Source organism: Mizuhopecten yessoensis, unplaced genomic scaffold, assembly GCF_002113885.1.
Source record: "Mizuhopecten yessoensis strain PY_sf001 unplaced genomic scaffold, ASM211388v2 scaffold10919, whole genome shotgun sequence".
Classification (NCBI taxonomy): Eukaryota; Metazoa; Mollusca; class Bivalvia; order Pectinida; family Pectinidae; genus Mizuhopecten; species Mizuhopecten yessoensis.
In genome coordinates this window covers 326595-343035 of record NW_018408787.1, presented here as the reverse complement: position 1 = coordinate 343035, position 16441 = coordinate 326595, and the positions used below count along the sequence as shown (strand labels likewise).

General features: G+C 34.4%; 2 protein-coding genes across 4 annotated transcripts; both read left to right on the top strand.

The window, feature by feature from the left end:
* Positions 1 to 4012: 4012 nt before the first annotated feature.
* Positions 4013 to 12779, top strand: LOC110463626. 3 transcript variants are annotated; one of them, XM_021518408.1, is made up of 5 exons: positions 4165 to 4330; positions 9874 to 9950; positions 10925 to 11138; positions 11347 to 11661; positions 12022 to 12779. In XM_021518408.1, the coding sequence occupies exons 1-5, from the start codon at positions 4240 to 4242 to the stop codon at positions 12036 to 12038; spliced, it is 714 nt and encodes a 237-aa protein (XP_021374083.1). In that variant the 5' UTR covers positions 4165 to 4239; the 3' UTR covers positions 12039 to 12779. The 3 variants fall into 3 exon arrangements, with proteins under 3 accessions (XP_021374081.1, XP_021374082.1, XP_021374083.1); XM_021518406.1 differs by lacking the exon at positions 12022 to 12779 and having other exon boundaries at positions 4013 to 4330; positions 11347 to 12013; XM_021518407.1 differs by lacking the exon at positions 12022 to 12779 and having other exon boundaries at positions 4163 to 4324; positions 9871 to 9950; positions 11347 to 12013.
* LOC110463635 (protein PFC0760c-like) lies at positions 12193 to 15163 on the top strand. The gene is made up of 2 exons (XM_021518419.1): positions 12193 to 12256; positions 12498 to 15163. Exons 1-2 carry the CDS (start codon positions 12193 to 12195, stop codon positions 13583 to 13585), a joined length of 1152 nt encoding a protein of 383 aa, XP_021374094.1. The 3' UTR covers positions 13586 to 15163.
* Positions 15164 to 16441: the final 1278 nt, after the last annotated feature.

Here is a 16441-nt window from a genome sequence, read left to right as displayed (position 1 = left end):
TGCTTTAATAGATAGAAGGGAACACGTGTAGAGAGCACATGGCAATGTTCACGCACATGTCAGACTGCTGCTTTAATAGATAGAAGGGAACACGTGTAGAGAGCACATGGCAATGTTTACGTACATGTCACACTGCGGCTTTAATAGATAGAAGGGAATACGTGTAGAGAGCACATGGCAATGTTCACGCACATGTCAGACTGCTGCTTTAATAGATAGAAGGGAACACGTGTGAGAGCACATGGGAATGTTTACATTCATAAGTCCCTAAAGACATTATGATATATAGACATGATTCGCTCATAGTGCGCATGACGATGGTTACAGTCTACATAGACATTATGATACACAGTCTTGAACTTATTAAACGTATTGAAAGTGGATAGAATAAGAAGTTTGTCATTTCATTCAAAGTAATATAGATGTCATGATGGACGATGAAAAAGGACCACGTGTATAGAGCACATGTTTAAATTTTTTCTGTGTCCAAAAATAATCTGGCCTTACGTTTTTGAAGATTTTCCTCTTTTTCATTTTTGGGATTTTCTTCTAATATCAACCATCCTGTGAACTATGGTTTTCTATGGCAAGCAGCAGTTTGAATATCCATATATGCCTAAGGGTGCAGTTGCACAAAAAAGGAGTCCACTATATATATATACTCTAAACAGGTCAGTGGTGAAGGCTCAACGGACTGTCTACCTAATTGTTAATTGTTATTTCAAAGGTAGAGTCCATTTCAGGATAGATAAACCTGTATTTTCACCTGTGGTTTCATGTACACATGATCACCAGAAGTGATTTATTATACCTGTTAAAAAATGTTAATTTCAAAAAGTTCAAAAGCAATAAAGCATCCACCTTAGCATAACGTTATCAGGTGTATAATAACCAATATTAGCATAAAAGCCTGGCATGTATATATATATCCTTTTAAACTGGTGTTTCCCTTGTAAATATGCATGCATACAAATTCACAATAAAAGAAAAACAGTCAAATCACAATTCATATTTATGACAAAATAAATCAATATTTAATTGCCAAAATGCTCGCCTAAACTACATGCACATGAAAAGCATGACACAAACATCAACAATTTAACCAAAAACCTACATTTTTACCATTGTTCCAGAGAATTTGTTAACACTCGCTCCGCTCGGCCATCATAAAATATAAATACTTTATTTTATAAAATATAACCTGGAATAATACCGCAAACTCAGAAAACTATTCTATGCCTTATTCGATCTGTTTGACAATGGAAATAATGTCCGATAAATTCTATACGCTTGGCAGTGCTTGAACAAGTTTAGTACTACATCTTCAGAAAAAAAAATCGCATCGCTCTGCTCGGCAGGGAGATTATGATTGTCATAATCTCAGAAATAATGAAGTCGTATATATTGTTTGCTGCCAGAAAGTAGTATATATGTACAACCGACATGACAATTATAAATTCCTATTTTTTTTTAGTCTTTTTCTGTGTTTAAAATTTTGGCAACACCCAAAATTAATTCCTGGGTTCCCCCCTGGATTGTCACTCTCTATAACACAAGCACATCTTTTTGGAGAGGATTGTTGGTGAATGTGAATTTGGTGTTTTCGCCGGTCACTGAACCAGAAAATAAACTGTGGAATCCGCCATGAAACTGGAACATGCAGGTGTTGAATTTGTGTGAAGCTAACACTCATGTTTATATAATATTGAATTTATTAAACTCGTTTGTTAATTTTATTCTCCCAGTCCCCCTGCCTTTGCTATCAATCCAAGCAGTAACTCGGTCAGCCATTTTGTTTACAAACGTAGAGGTTGTAGTGTGCAGGAATATGACCTGTTTCCCACGGTGACAAGACTCAAATGCATGTTCATTGTAAGTGTCCTATATCGTTTTTATTGAACGGCAATATTGCACGGAAATAGCCAGTATTATATAATAAAGTCATTTATCGGTTTATTTATTTTTCATTATTATTGTTTATTTGTTCTTAATTTTGATATACATAAACAACACAATATAAGCAAATACACACAGTTCACAGTTATAAATACAAACACACGTACCTGCATACGTATATCTATGAAAGTGATATATTGCACAGTACTTTGATAACATTGAAATTAGTTTCCTATAGAGATGATAATAGTTTCAGCATTTCAAATGGAAATAATTACAACATGTTATATATAAACCTGTTTCATATTTACAAAGGAATTTAGGTCACGTATTTATTTTTATTTTCTTATTATTATTTTTTTTTTCATTTTCATAGACTAACACAGCACAATGCCGACATACTGCCACATTTAACATAGTTAAACTAACACACACGAACCTATAATACATCTAACAAGTGACGTATAGCACACTACTTAGATAACATTGAAATTAGTTTTGTCATTTCTAACAGAGATGCAAATATTCTACAACAGTTTAAATATATACCTGTTCCATATTTACAAATAAATTTAGTCATATTTTTTATTTTTTTATTACTTTTTCACATTTAGTTTCATTTTCACAAACATTAACGACACAATACCAGTATATACACCTATTTTACATTTTTATACAAACACACACGTACCAACATACAAACGTGCATACCTGACATGTTATACAGTGATAGAAAGGTCAATAATTTGATAGCATTGAAATACATTTTATCATTTCTTACAGATATGAAAATATTCTACAACAGTTTTTATAATTACCTATTCAACATTTACTAAAAAATGTTTGACACCCATTTATCTATTTATGTTTCGTGTTCATAGATAATACAATATCAACATATAGACAGAGTGTACTAAATATCTGTACCAGTGATACATATTTATAGCACAAGGTTTGATAGAATAGTACTTAGCTATGCTATTTTATCGTTTTAACGAATCAACGTTTCGAGTTCGAAGCGTGTTTGTATCATAGTTAAATGTAAAATGTATGTTCAATCAACAGCGTGTGCATTTTTTAATCAGTATGAGAACATTTGAATATTATACCATAAAAAAGATCATCATCAGGAAGCAAACAGTGTTATCTGAGGCCTTTTAATTTATTTTTTTGTGTACCATAACAGATATGATACAGCTTCTTAGAACAGGACGAGATCCTAGTTCTCCGATCGAGTGTAGGTTGGATCGGCTGTGGATTTCCCAAAAGGTTGTAATTGGTGCACGCGGGGCACATGAAATAGCAGATGAACTACGTCATCATCCATATATACCGCGGGTATATACGTGCGGCAGATGTAAACTGATAAGGCTATTTAGGCCACATTAATCCTGTTTAACCATCACACAGTCAACCATTTAGTCGTATATGTATAACACTTAAAATAATTCACATTTATACTAGTCCGTTCTTTTAGCATCATACTAGCTGGTACGGTTAGCTGAAGTAGGGTATATTCTACGTATTACGACGCGTACTCGTTATATAAAGAGCGAGGAAACGTTTCAATGACAGATACGTCACTCCTGTCAAAATATAGAACAGTCCTGCTACCCTCAGGTCATATCGTGCTTTGAATCATGGGTACAGATGTACTTGTCTCGGTCAACGTATTTTTCAGTTACGTTTAATGTGTTTTTTTATGTCTATTTAATACATTTTAAGCTGGCCCTAATGCGTCGTCATATTACAAATAATATCTATGATGTATGTCGATTGAATACATTTTAGGTAATATTGTTGATATAATACATTAGACTTGACTGACAAAACGTGATTTTTAAATTGTTCTTTTCCTTTTTATTTTCGTAATTGATACATGTTCCGGATACCAATATAACATACACCTTAGCTAAAGGTACGCACATAACGTTAAATGGTACATAAGGACTGTTACGGTAATATGTGTTTAAGATATCCACAAGCAAACTTAAAGCTAACGTGACGTATTGTTAACACGCTATACTACCTTTGATGTGTTGGCCAAAGGCCGAAACTTGTAACTATAGTACGACATTTATAATGACCCAAACAAAGGGGTGAAAACAGGGAGAAACATCGATTGTGATCACCATAAACTCTCTACAATTGTACAGGTAACCAGCTCCAATATTTACCTATCCTGACCTCTGGAATGTTGCCAATCTAATTATACCGTCCAATCAGACTGCGGGGGAGAGTCTAAGATTATAATTACCCACCGAGACTTCCGTGACGTTATCCAGGTAACTACACATACAGTCATAAGGTAAATATACAGTGACGTCAGTCTCCAGTATCAACATGGCCGGGGCCGCAACAACACGCGTGTTTCGTTTTCCGTTGTACCTTTTTCTCTGGAGTTACATCGGTGTTTTCGTTAATGGAGTAGTAGGTGAGTTCACATCTTCATTTCGGTTCATTAAATTTGCTTCAGTTGTTAATTTTTACAACCGCGTCTGTTTCGCCTCTTTGTTTAACACACATGCTCCTATTAAACACGCTTTGTACTATCATAATGTACCCGTCATTATTGTATCGTAACTATACCTATTTATCAATATATCATATTGCTTTTGTATATTCAATGTCGATTGTGAGAATACTGTAGTGAATCAGGCAGATTGAATATATGTATTGATTTCCGGTGAGTAATCACGAATATATTGGTTCTACATGACGACAGTCACGATACCACTATAACGGTACCCATGTTATAAATCATTCACATAAAATCATTGAAAAACATAATATTGTTTGTTACTGGTTAGAGAAGTTGTCCTTTTGAATTATGTGTATTGTTATTCTCTTTATTTCCTCCTTTAAGAAGATTTTACAAACAGAATAATGTAGTTACAATGATAAATTAGATAATAAATGCAAAATCAAATAGATGGTAAGGTAAAATTAGTGCACACCGTAATAAGTTAACATAATAGGAATAGGTTAATCAATTTGAGTACAGTTTACAAAACAATACATAATTAATAATGTTAAGAATGATATACACAAAAGTATTGAATATTCATTCGAAGTATGCATTAAGCATTTTTGAAATATGATTGACTGATGCCATACGAAATTCTGTTAACTCTAATGTATTCAGGTCATACGTTATATTGCCACCAATCAGTAGGTGAAACAATTCATAGTCTGAATGAGAGTGTAAATATACGCTAAACATAAGTTCACATGCATTAATGACTTGACACCATAACTGATCTCGTAAGTCTTCTGTACAATCACATTGTAAAACTATGTGGGTATATATATCGTTATACATTTGTCCACATTTATAACATAATTCAGTTTTTCTGAATGTCTTAGAGATACAATCAATTTCATTATACTACGTATGGCTTCTCTGTTTTGAGGAAATTTTATTAACAATTTCCACAATATATGAGGAGCCAAATTATCATGAACAATTATAAATCTGCAGAAATCGCGGTTACCACTCATTCTCTCCTTACATGCTTTTTCTTCATATAACTGTACATTATGCTTTACTTTCGCTTTCAATGTACTTTTCACTGTTTTCATTGTAAGATTTCCCCTTCGATATTTTTTGTTTAAATTTAAACAGCGTTTATTTTAACTTATTTAAAGCAACGCGTTAAAACGGCCGATATCTTGAGAAAAGATTTCATAAATTAGTTGTGATATATATAATGATTTATGTGAAATGTTTTCAACAAGTATGTTAACTTCGTTAAATAAGAGTTACACGTGACAGCAAGATATATATATATTTCACTTGAATACAGTTGTTATTTCCTTTTATCTTTAAAAAGGATATCACTTTTACGTTTAAGGATATGTCGTTGAGTGTTAAATGTTAAGTTATGTTGTAAATGTCAAGTCTCAGAATATTAGAGTTGACAACAGTATGCGGGGTATATACATATATTAGACATTTCCGTACAGAAAAGTATAGTTCAGTTCCGCTAATGAAGCATGTTTTTTCGGTATGAAATATAAAATACGGTAAAGGTAAGTACAGTATACCATAGAATACAAACAAACTTAGCAGCGTAATTATATTATAGATTACTGTTAGTACTATAACCACACACACAGTATAACTATATCATAGATTACTGTTAGTACTATAACCACACACAGTATAACTATATTATAGATTACTGTTAGAACTGTAACCACACACAGTATAATTATATTATATATTACTGTTAGTACTATAACAACACACAGTATAACTATATAATACATTACTGTTAGTACTATAACCACACACACAGTATTACTATATTATAGATTACTGTTAGTACTATAACCACACACAGTATAACTATATTATATGTTACTGTTAGTACTATAACCACACACACAGTATAACTATATTATAGATTACTGTTAGAACTGTAACCACACACACAGTATAACTATATTATATATTACTGTTAGTATTATAACCTCACACACAGTATAACTATAGTATATATTACTGTTAGTACTATAACCACACACAGTATAACTATATTATAGATTACTGGTAGTTCTATAACCCCACACAGTATAACTATATTATAGATTACTGTTAGAATTATAACCACTCACACAGTATAACTATATTATAGATTACTGTTAGTAATATAACCACACACACAGTATAACTATATCATACATTACTGTTAGTACTATAACCACACAAACAGTATAACTATATTATATGTTACTCTTAGTACTATAACCACACACACAGTATAACTATATTATAGATTATTATTATTAATATTAAAACCTCACAACCAGTATAACTATATTATATATTACTGTTAGTAATATAACCACACACAGTATAACTATATTATATGTTACTGTTAGTACTATAACCACACACAGTATTACTATATTATAGATTACTGTTAACATTATAACCTCACACACAATAAAACTATATTATAGATTATTATTAATATTAAAACCTCACAAACAGTATAACTATATTATATATTACCGTTAGTACTATAACCACACACACAGTTTAACTATATTATATATTACCGTTAGTACTATAACCACACAAACAGTATAACTATATTATATATTACCGTTAGTACTAAAACCACACACACAGTTTAACTATATTATATATCACCGTTAGTACTATAACCACACAAACAGTATAACTATATTATAGATTACTGTTAGTCCTATAACCACACACACAGTAAAACTATATTATATATTACTGTTAGTACTATAACCACACACACAGTAAAACTATATTATAGATTACCGTTAGTACTATAACCTCACACACAATAAAACTATATTATAGATTATTATTAATATTAAAACCTCACAAACAGTATAACTATATTATATATTACCGTTAGTACTATAAGCACACAAACAGTTTAACTATATCATATATTACCGTTAGTACTATAACCACACAAACAGTATAACTATATTATAGATTACTGTTAGTACTATAACCACACACACAGTAAAATTATATTATAGGTTACCGTTAGTATTATAACCACACACACAGTATAACTATATTATAGATTACTGTTAGTACTATAACCACACACACAGTAAAATTATATTATAGATTACCGTTAGTATTATAACAACACACACAGTATAACTATATTATAGATTACCGTTAGTACTATAAGCACACAAACAGTATAACTATATTATAGATTACTGTTAGTACTATAACCACACAAACAGTAAAACTATATTATAGATTACCGTTAGTACTATAACCACACACACAGTATAACTATATTACAGATTACCGTTTGTGCTATAACCATACTAATATGGTTAAGTGAGTCCACTTTATACAATAAACGTAGTAATTTTGTATTTTATAAAGGACACTTTTCACACACTAATACCTATAGCAGCTGGATTTTGATCAGGTGATAATTAACAGTTACATATCAGAACGTACTGCAACACCGTCACAGCTGTCGCTTGGCTTACGTCATTGTTACAACCCAGTGATCATCCATGTCTATCGCTGATCGGGGAAAATGAGGAGGACTGACATACAAGCAAGTGAATCATTCCACACTGTCACCTGCCAATGAATGTCATATGTATATACTGTCCTCATGTAGACGTGTTTACTATGGAATTACGGCACGTTAATTAATTCAAAGGTAAACAAATAAATTCAATTATCTGCCCCTATCCCCCTTTTAGGCTTTCCTGTATACGTAACTTACAAACTATTGGTGAAACATCAATTACAGAAGTATACGTGTTCTCTGTTCACAACAAAAATGATAGACCGACTGACCGTAGTGTTGTCGATTCGAGTCCCGCAGATTGCGATTAATTGTATGACTTTTGAAGTGTCAGTCTCAGTATGTGAGAGGCTAAAGCAAGCTCCAAACTAGTGGAGAGTCTTGGTGAGGCTCTCGTTCTTCATCGTCAATGACTTTGAGCAAGAAAACTTACCATTGTTTCCCAACTCGACCTTTCCAGATTGTATATACTATAGTTAGGGTAATCATTAATATAGTATAGTTTCTTTTTACTGTAGTTTTCTAATTGTATGGCATAATAAACATGCCATTTAAATAATTCAACATCCAGCACACACACACACACGCGCGCGCACATATACGGGAGAATCATCCACCCACCGATTTGAGTAAAGCCATTGTCATACTCTCCTGATTGTGTTGAATATATAGATAGGGTGCTATTTATAATAATTTTGTAAAAATAATAAGGATTAAATAAACTAACGAGTAAAATATATAGTGATGCAAGAGAAATGAATAAATAAATGTAATCCTGAAAACAAATTCATGACAATCTTAACGCTTGACTGAAATAATTAATTCAATCTATTGTTGAAAAGCGATTGCTATATAATAACTATAATTGTTAAACTGGGAAGATAGTGCACGCATTTACAAGTATAGTTACAGCCTAGGCATGCTTATAAGTGCAAGCTCCATAGTGATAGCTGTCTTATACCATGTCGACGTGGTAAAAATCAATCTCTTTATTGTCTGTTGTCAACAATGTCTGTGTCCGTGAACAACTCAACAATGAAATGCTATATATAGGTACATAGGTAACCATCCGTGTAGGTTCTGCACTAGACACCACAACTACCCGTAATAAGAGTTAAAATCTATTTGCCCCGGGTCACTTCCTGAAACGACACCCCCCTTTCCACACGGATCTGTGTTTTGTAACCTTTCGTCTGTGCTGTGTCGTGATAACGTGACTATCCAGTGTGTATAAGAATGCCTTGTATAAATACAGGTTTTTATGGTCCTACGTAAAATGTACCCAAGGTTTCACATGATGGTGAATATCTAGAACATACCAAAACAGAATATTTCGCAATAATGAGTCGATGAATTTTTAAGGCAATGACAGACATGAATGCATCGTGTCAGAACATTAACTCTACTGCAAATAGCCCTTTATCTAAAATACATAATTTACCCGAAAGACAACCACAGCATACCCTATTTCCTAACGTCACCATTACCACCTTACCATATATACCCATCCAATATCCCCAAAACCCAAAAGTCATCATATACCCGAAAGACAATTCTTTATTTACTCTTACCCAAAAGTCATCTAATACTCGAAACACTAACCTTTCTCTTACCAATACCCATTAGTCACCCGATACCCGAATAATACTTCCCAGGACATAGCCGTTCCATTTTCAGTTTCAATGATTATAAAAATGCCATGGATTCTGATTTTGTTTCCTGGTGTCATTAAGCTGACCGGTCTAGATACAAATGTAGAACTTAGTCTGGGACCACTTGTATAAAGCATATCAAAGTTGTGGAAACTCTCAAGTAACATATTATCGATTGGAGACCTTAGGCTTGCATTACAATTGTTTAGCATTGTGTGATATGGTGATATGATTTTATACTACATGACCTCATGATTTTGACTGTTTAGGTGGCTCATGGACTATTTGGTATAACCGACTTCCGGATGATATCGGGGATGACCAAAGCTGGACTACAATAAAAAACGTGAGTACATGTAAAAGCAGATGTTGTTGTCATGGTTATAGTCACCAGATCTTCTCAGATACATACATAACTTTAAGATACTATCTCAATGCAGGAACACTATGAGGATGATAACTTCAGTAAATCAGTCAATATAATCTTAATATTTTCCAATTTTGGCTTGCGTTACTTACTCGCCATAGCCTTTGTAAAGATCGATAAATAAGTCCATAATACCAATGAATTATAGGTCTATAAGCTATATTTATGTACACAACAAGGTCTATGTTCACTTCTGGTGATTTATACATACATATGTACGAGAAATATTGATTACGATACATTTCACGTATTGTTGGTGTGTTGCTGACTGTCCTGATCTGTATATAACCTACCTATTCAGAAGTGTGGAAGGTTATCAAACCTGAACCCTAGTATATTGTTGGTGTGTTGCTGACTGTCCTGATCTGTATATAACCTACCTATTCAGAAGTGTGGAAGAGGTATCAAACCTGAACCCTATTGTATTGTTTGTGTATCTCAACTGTGTAGTCTGCAATGCAACGACTTTGTACACAGGTGTGATCGTGAACCATATATTTAGGACGTAATTGAGACCTGTTAAGAGAAAGATACATATGTATACATATATGATCAGTACAGCCCCAAGACTTGACTAGCTCGTTCACCTCCAACATTACATCACCTCGCCTTTCAGACTGTTTTATAAGTCTGTGTCCAACAACACGCCCGAACCGTACAAGATCTTACCCTGTGCGTCCGATTATATGTCATTTAGTTCAAACAGAATCTTATTAAACGTACATAGGATTTCAGAGAGAAAGAAAAGGGGGCTTAGTGCTAATGTTTATTCTACTCCCAAATCTATGTTATTTAGTGGTCTGCTTGTGTGTAAATTACCATGCATATCAGGATTATACCAAGCTTTTTACAATTTATATGATTTTGCTTATTGTTTTTGTCTGTCTGTACAGCATGGCTACACGGTATGTGGAACAGAAAAACCCGAATTGGCTGAATGCCGTGTCGTTGGATCGGACGAATCATTTACAGAAAGGAATGCAGGGGTTATCGCCCCTGATTATCTGTCCGAACCTTGCACGAAGGATGGACTGGTGTGCTATAACTACAATGCCAATAACAGGCGCTGCCACGACTATGAGGTCCGCTTCTTCTGTCCATACACAGGTAAATATTGATTTCCAGAAACGTTCTACAATTTGTTTAATATTTTTTGCTGGGTTTGAAATAATTCTGCACCCATTCAGTAAGAGACAGCTAGATACCACGATACATATACCAATTTGAATTGTCCTACCCATGCTATGTAGGTAAGCTAAGGCTTCTTTGTTATTCATGTATAACATGTATGATCCATATCAATATTTTTACACAGATACAGATGACAAAGAGGAAAGATCTGCCGATTACGGACTCGTGGCACTAGCGGCTGGGTTATCTGTACTTATCCCCCTTCTCTGTGTCGTCGTTCTTCAATGTATACGTCAAGTCCGAGTAAAGAGAGCGCTTCGTGCAAGAAGTCAGGCAGCACGTGATCACTTTAGTAACCTGAGATCTGAGCCTGTAGACCCGACCACTTTCACATCGCCCCCTACGTACGAATCTTTGTTTAGTAACGGACAAAGTTTTCCTACGGGAACGGGCAGGGATGCTTTGCTACAAAGTGAGACAACTAACTCTTCTTCCGTAGATTTATCCCACGTGAATGAGGGATTCTCACATGATGATTCTACACAAACTGGTATTTACCAAATATCAACAGGAAGTGTCTTACCAACAGATACCGGAAGTCGGTTGACAAATCTGCAACGATTTCCTGGCATGCATTTGTCAATCGAGGATATTATCTTATTAAACAGTGGTAGCCAGAGAACGCCTCCGCCCGCGTACAATGACGCAATGGTCATTGTAGGTCCTATTCCGCCAAAATATTCTGATGTTCAAAAAGAACAAGTAACTCCAGAAACCTAACGTCCCAAATGTCTCATCAAATTTCGAATGGACATAGTTTCTTGATTTTAGTAGTTCGTATCTCACAGTGCCGTACGAAACTCGGATAAACACTGATGTGGCTAGAATATGGTTATTATATCCGTGAAGACCTCATACATATGCAATAGCTATTGACGTTTGTTTATAACGCCGCCATAGCATTCAGTGTTCTGGTATAAAAGGATAAATAGCCACTGGTATGTTATGAATCATTGAACATTTAATTACTATGTTGCTATGCTACACGCCCATTGTCTCGTTAAGCCTTATTGTCACCTATGAGGAAAAGAACTGTTTCCCATAGACTAATGACATAATTGTCTTTTAAAGTAAAATTACATTATTCATTCTTTAAAGTCGTCTACATTTATATGAAGATTTTTTTCTGTGTATTACTCCAAAGAAATTATTTCGGATCCCAATACATATCTTATTTATTTATTTTCGGTAATCTTAAAAATTAGCAAGGAAGGAAATATTATCTTCGTCATTAAGCTCACAGCGTTTGATAACTGAGTCCCGATGACAACAAAGATGACGACAACGATGTTAACAAAGATGACGACAACGATGTTAACAAAGATGACAACAAAGATGTTAACAAAGATGACAACAACGATAACAAAGATGACAACAACGATGTTAACAAAGATTACAACAACGATGTTAACAAAGATGACGTCAACGATGTTAACAAAGATGACAACAACGATGACAACGATGACAACAAAGATGTTAACAAAGATGACAACAACGATGTCAACAAAGATGACAACAACGATGACAACGATGACAACAAAGATGTTAACAAAGATGACAACAACGATGACAAAGATGACGACAACGATGTTAACAATGATGACAACAACGATGTTAACAAAGATTACAACAACGATGTTAACAAAGAGGACAACAACGATGACAACGATGACGACAACGATGTTAACAAAGATTACAACAACGATGTTAACAAAGATGACGTCAACGATGTTAACAAAGATGACAACAACGATCACAACAAAGATGACAACAACGATGTTAACAAAGATGACAACAACGATGACAACGATGACAACAAAGATGTTAACAAAGATGACGACAACGATGCTAACAAAGATGACGACAACGATGTTCACAAAGATGACGACAACGATGTTAACAAAGAGGACGACAACGATGTTAACAAAGATGACAACAAAGATGACAACGATGACACCAACGATGTTAACAAAGATGACAACAACTATGGTAACAAAGATGACGACAACGATGTTAACAATGATGACGACAACGATGTTAACAAAGATGGCGACAACGATGTTAACAAAGATGACGACAACTATGTTAACAAAGATGACGACAACGATGTGAACAAAGATGACGGCAACGATGTTAACAAAGATGACAACAACGATCACAACAAAGATGACAACAACGATGTTAACAAAGATGACAACAAAGATGACAACAAAGATGTTAACAAAGATGCACATTTAAATGAGACGCTCGGTATCGACCCGGGTGTGGAGAATGCATCTCCTACATTAATGGGCGTTTCAATAGGGTTAGTGTCCTGCTGGATCTTTTTTCCTGTTTATGATGAGGCTGTACCTTTGCGATGAGGAAATCCGGTTATTATTACGCCTACTTTTACAATATTAACATAATTATCAATGTGTTTTACAGTGAATGAGTATCTGATATCCAGGTTTGTTTTATACTTGGTGAGCAATGTCAAAATTTCAAAATTTACTACACCATCCCTTTCGGACGTTTACATTCAAGTGGATCACTAAATCAGCGGCTTATATTGAAGTTGCTTCAGCGTTTCGATGCCTTGGTACTTCTTCGTATCCCTCATGTATTGGTATTCATTTACACTCGATACAAACTGATCGATTTAACACTCGATAAAGGTAATATGTATTTTAGAATCTCGCTATAAGAAGGAAACAACTCTAGAAATGATCATAGCAGTTGCTGACTATTTATTTATTACCCATACATTCTGTTATATGTTATTCCTATATCGTCGAAATCCCATTCTATGCCATAATATATATTATCTACTAGTTTTTTTTTTACACTTTTACAATTACTTGTTTATTGTCTGTGAACAGTAATGCAATATATAACGTGTATTTATTAAAACGTGACACCAGGATGTGATGTTACTTCGTTGACGGGGTGTTTTGATGAAAGAAAGAGATTATAAATTATGTTTCGGTGATTCATGACATATCATAAAATATTTATAAAATATGCGTCCGAACATAGAATTAATGATGTGAAATTGTATGTATTTAGCGTTGTGAATATTTTTTATATTGATCAGAATAATACGCGAGAAAAAAAGGGGCGTGTTTTACTCCTGAACGAACATGTGTACTTAACCTGAGAGGCCATAATATCACTACTGTAAATCGTTATTGCTTCGCGTGCTACATATTCACCCCTGTTTCTTCTTCAAGTGCTTTCACTTTCAATTTTAAGATAAACTTTAACGTCATTCTGACTCTGGGTTGAATTTGGCTTCCTATTTAAGGGGAGCAGAAAGGTTACAAATAGAACGGGGGTGTAGGTCATTCTCATAAATGGATTGGAAAGCTATTCATTTTTAAATGTTCCACACACTTTGTTTGTCATGTATAGATGTATGTGCTGCGTGCGACCCTACTGTCTTAATTAACATTTAAGTTAATATCATTATCATTCTTTTATTTATTAGTTTATATTTTCTCAAAATTCAAAAATGACAAATAAATGTTGTGTTATTCACTTCAAAATCACAAAAGTTTCATAGAAGTGGCCATTTTAAGTTATTTTGTGTTAGTGTTCCAGTTGTAAGATTGTGAAGTTTGTTTGGACTAGTTGGTATCATATTAATGTTTTAAATGTAGGATCACGTGAGTTCATTACATTGTGAATTAGTTGTACATTGTAAATTTTCAACATTTAGAACAAACTTCCATTTAAATTCTATATCTCATTGACTATTTTCAATTTCAAGTCACTTAATGTGAATGATCCAGTACACGTGGTGTATGACGTCATTGTATTATTCTGTTGTGTGTGACGGTGCTACCTGTGTATATATGTGTATGTGTGTGTGTGTCTGGATGTGTACCCACCTACCTGTGAGAGGTAAGGTGCGGCATGGTTTATAACTGTGGTGTGTAATAAATATATTGAAAACAATATTTGTCATTTGTATACTATTTATTGCTTTAAGTTCTCTTATCCAGAACAGACTAGTTCGGCAAATACATATTTGCGTACTCGAGTTTTTATTTTCTATATAAATTTGGAGAGGACAGAGCACATGACTAAGCACAACCCACCTTATCATTTGTCCAAAGGATAGTTTGTGTACAAAGTATATAGTGTCGTGGAGTATATCAAAATTCGTCTGCGACTGAAAATTAAATAAAAGTTTTCGAGCAAATACTGCACATCTTATAAATAAACATTCTCTAAAAACACATATGCACTATGGCAAATAACTCCTTTCACTTATTGTATGACGTGTCTATTGATACAGACACAAGTTTATTGTTATAATCTCACGGAACAATCATTTAGAAAGAGACTTTAATTCAAATAATATGCTTGCTAACGAGCACACCGGGTGCGGTTTTCTTCTGAGTAAAATTATATTTATGTAACATAAAACTATACGAGGAAAACGCTAACGGGAAGAGTGATTAATGTGGACGCCGAAGTGTGTTAAGATCGTATCCAGTTTTCTGCTATTCGATATAGGTATCTGTCAATGGCAAGGAGCTTATATTATATAATTACCTATAAAAGAAAACACGTCAAATAGCGTCAACGGGCTCAAACTAAAACGAGCACAAATATACATATATTACCAAAACACAATAACATGCAAAGAATGGTTTATTTATTTATTTATGGAAGAATCACAGAACAAATAAATTTGATATAAACGGTAAACAGATAATGGATAAATTATTCTCTGATAAACCGATATATCTGACATGGTCGAAGGATATGTAAAGGTATACACGTACTAATATTACCTAACAAGTAAAAATTAGCACTTACTAATCAACCTATACACCCACCCTTACCCTACTTTTATAATCCCACCCCCACTTCTATCACCCAAACTCCACCCCTACCCCAAATTCGATCACCTCCACCTCCACCCCCACCCCCCACTTTCACCCCACTCCATCTTCACTTTCATCACCCAATCTCCACCCCCATTCCCAGCCCACCCCTAGCCCCAATTTGATCTCCCCACTTCCACCCCCATCTCCCCTTACCCCCCATTATATCACCCAACCTCCACCACCACCTTAACCCTACCCCACTTCCATCTCCCCATCTCCACCCCTTCCCCACCTCCACCACTACCACCACATTCACCCTTCCCCACCTCCACCACTACCACCACATTCACCCTACCCCACCTCCACCACAACCCTTACCCTTCCCCACTTCCATCTCCC

Bases quoted from the DNA above. Each gene is read 5' to 3' on its own strand.
- LOC110463626 (XM_021518406.1), top strand. From the start codon at position 4,240: ATGGCCGGGGCCGCAACAACACGCGTGTTTCGTTTTCCGTTGTACCTT. The intron at 4,331-9,873 runs GTGAGTTCACAT...TTGACTGTTTAG, and splicing joins TTTCGTTAATGGAGTAGTAG to GTGGCTCATGGACTATTTGG. The intron at 9,951-10,924 runs GTGAGTACATGT...CTGTCTGTACAG, and splicing joins GCTGGACTACAATAAAAAAC to CATGGCTACACGGTATGTGG.
- LOC110463635 (XM_021518419.1), top strand. From the start codon at position 12,193: ATGTTGCTATGCTACACGCCCATTGTCTCGTTAAGCCTTATTGTCACC. The intron at 12,257-12,497 runs GTTTCCCATAGA...ATGACAACAAAG, and splicing joins CACCTATGAGGAAAAGAACT to ATGACGACAACGATGTTAAC.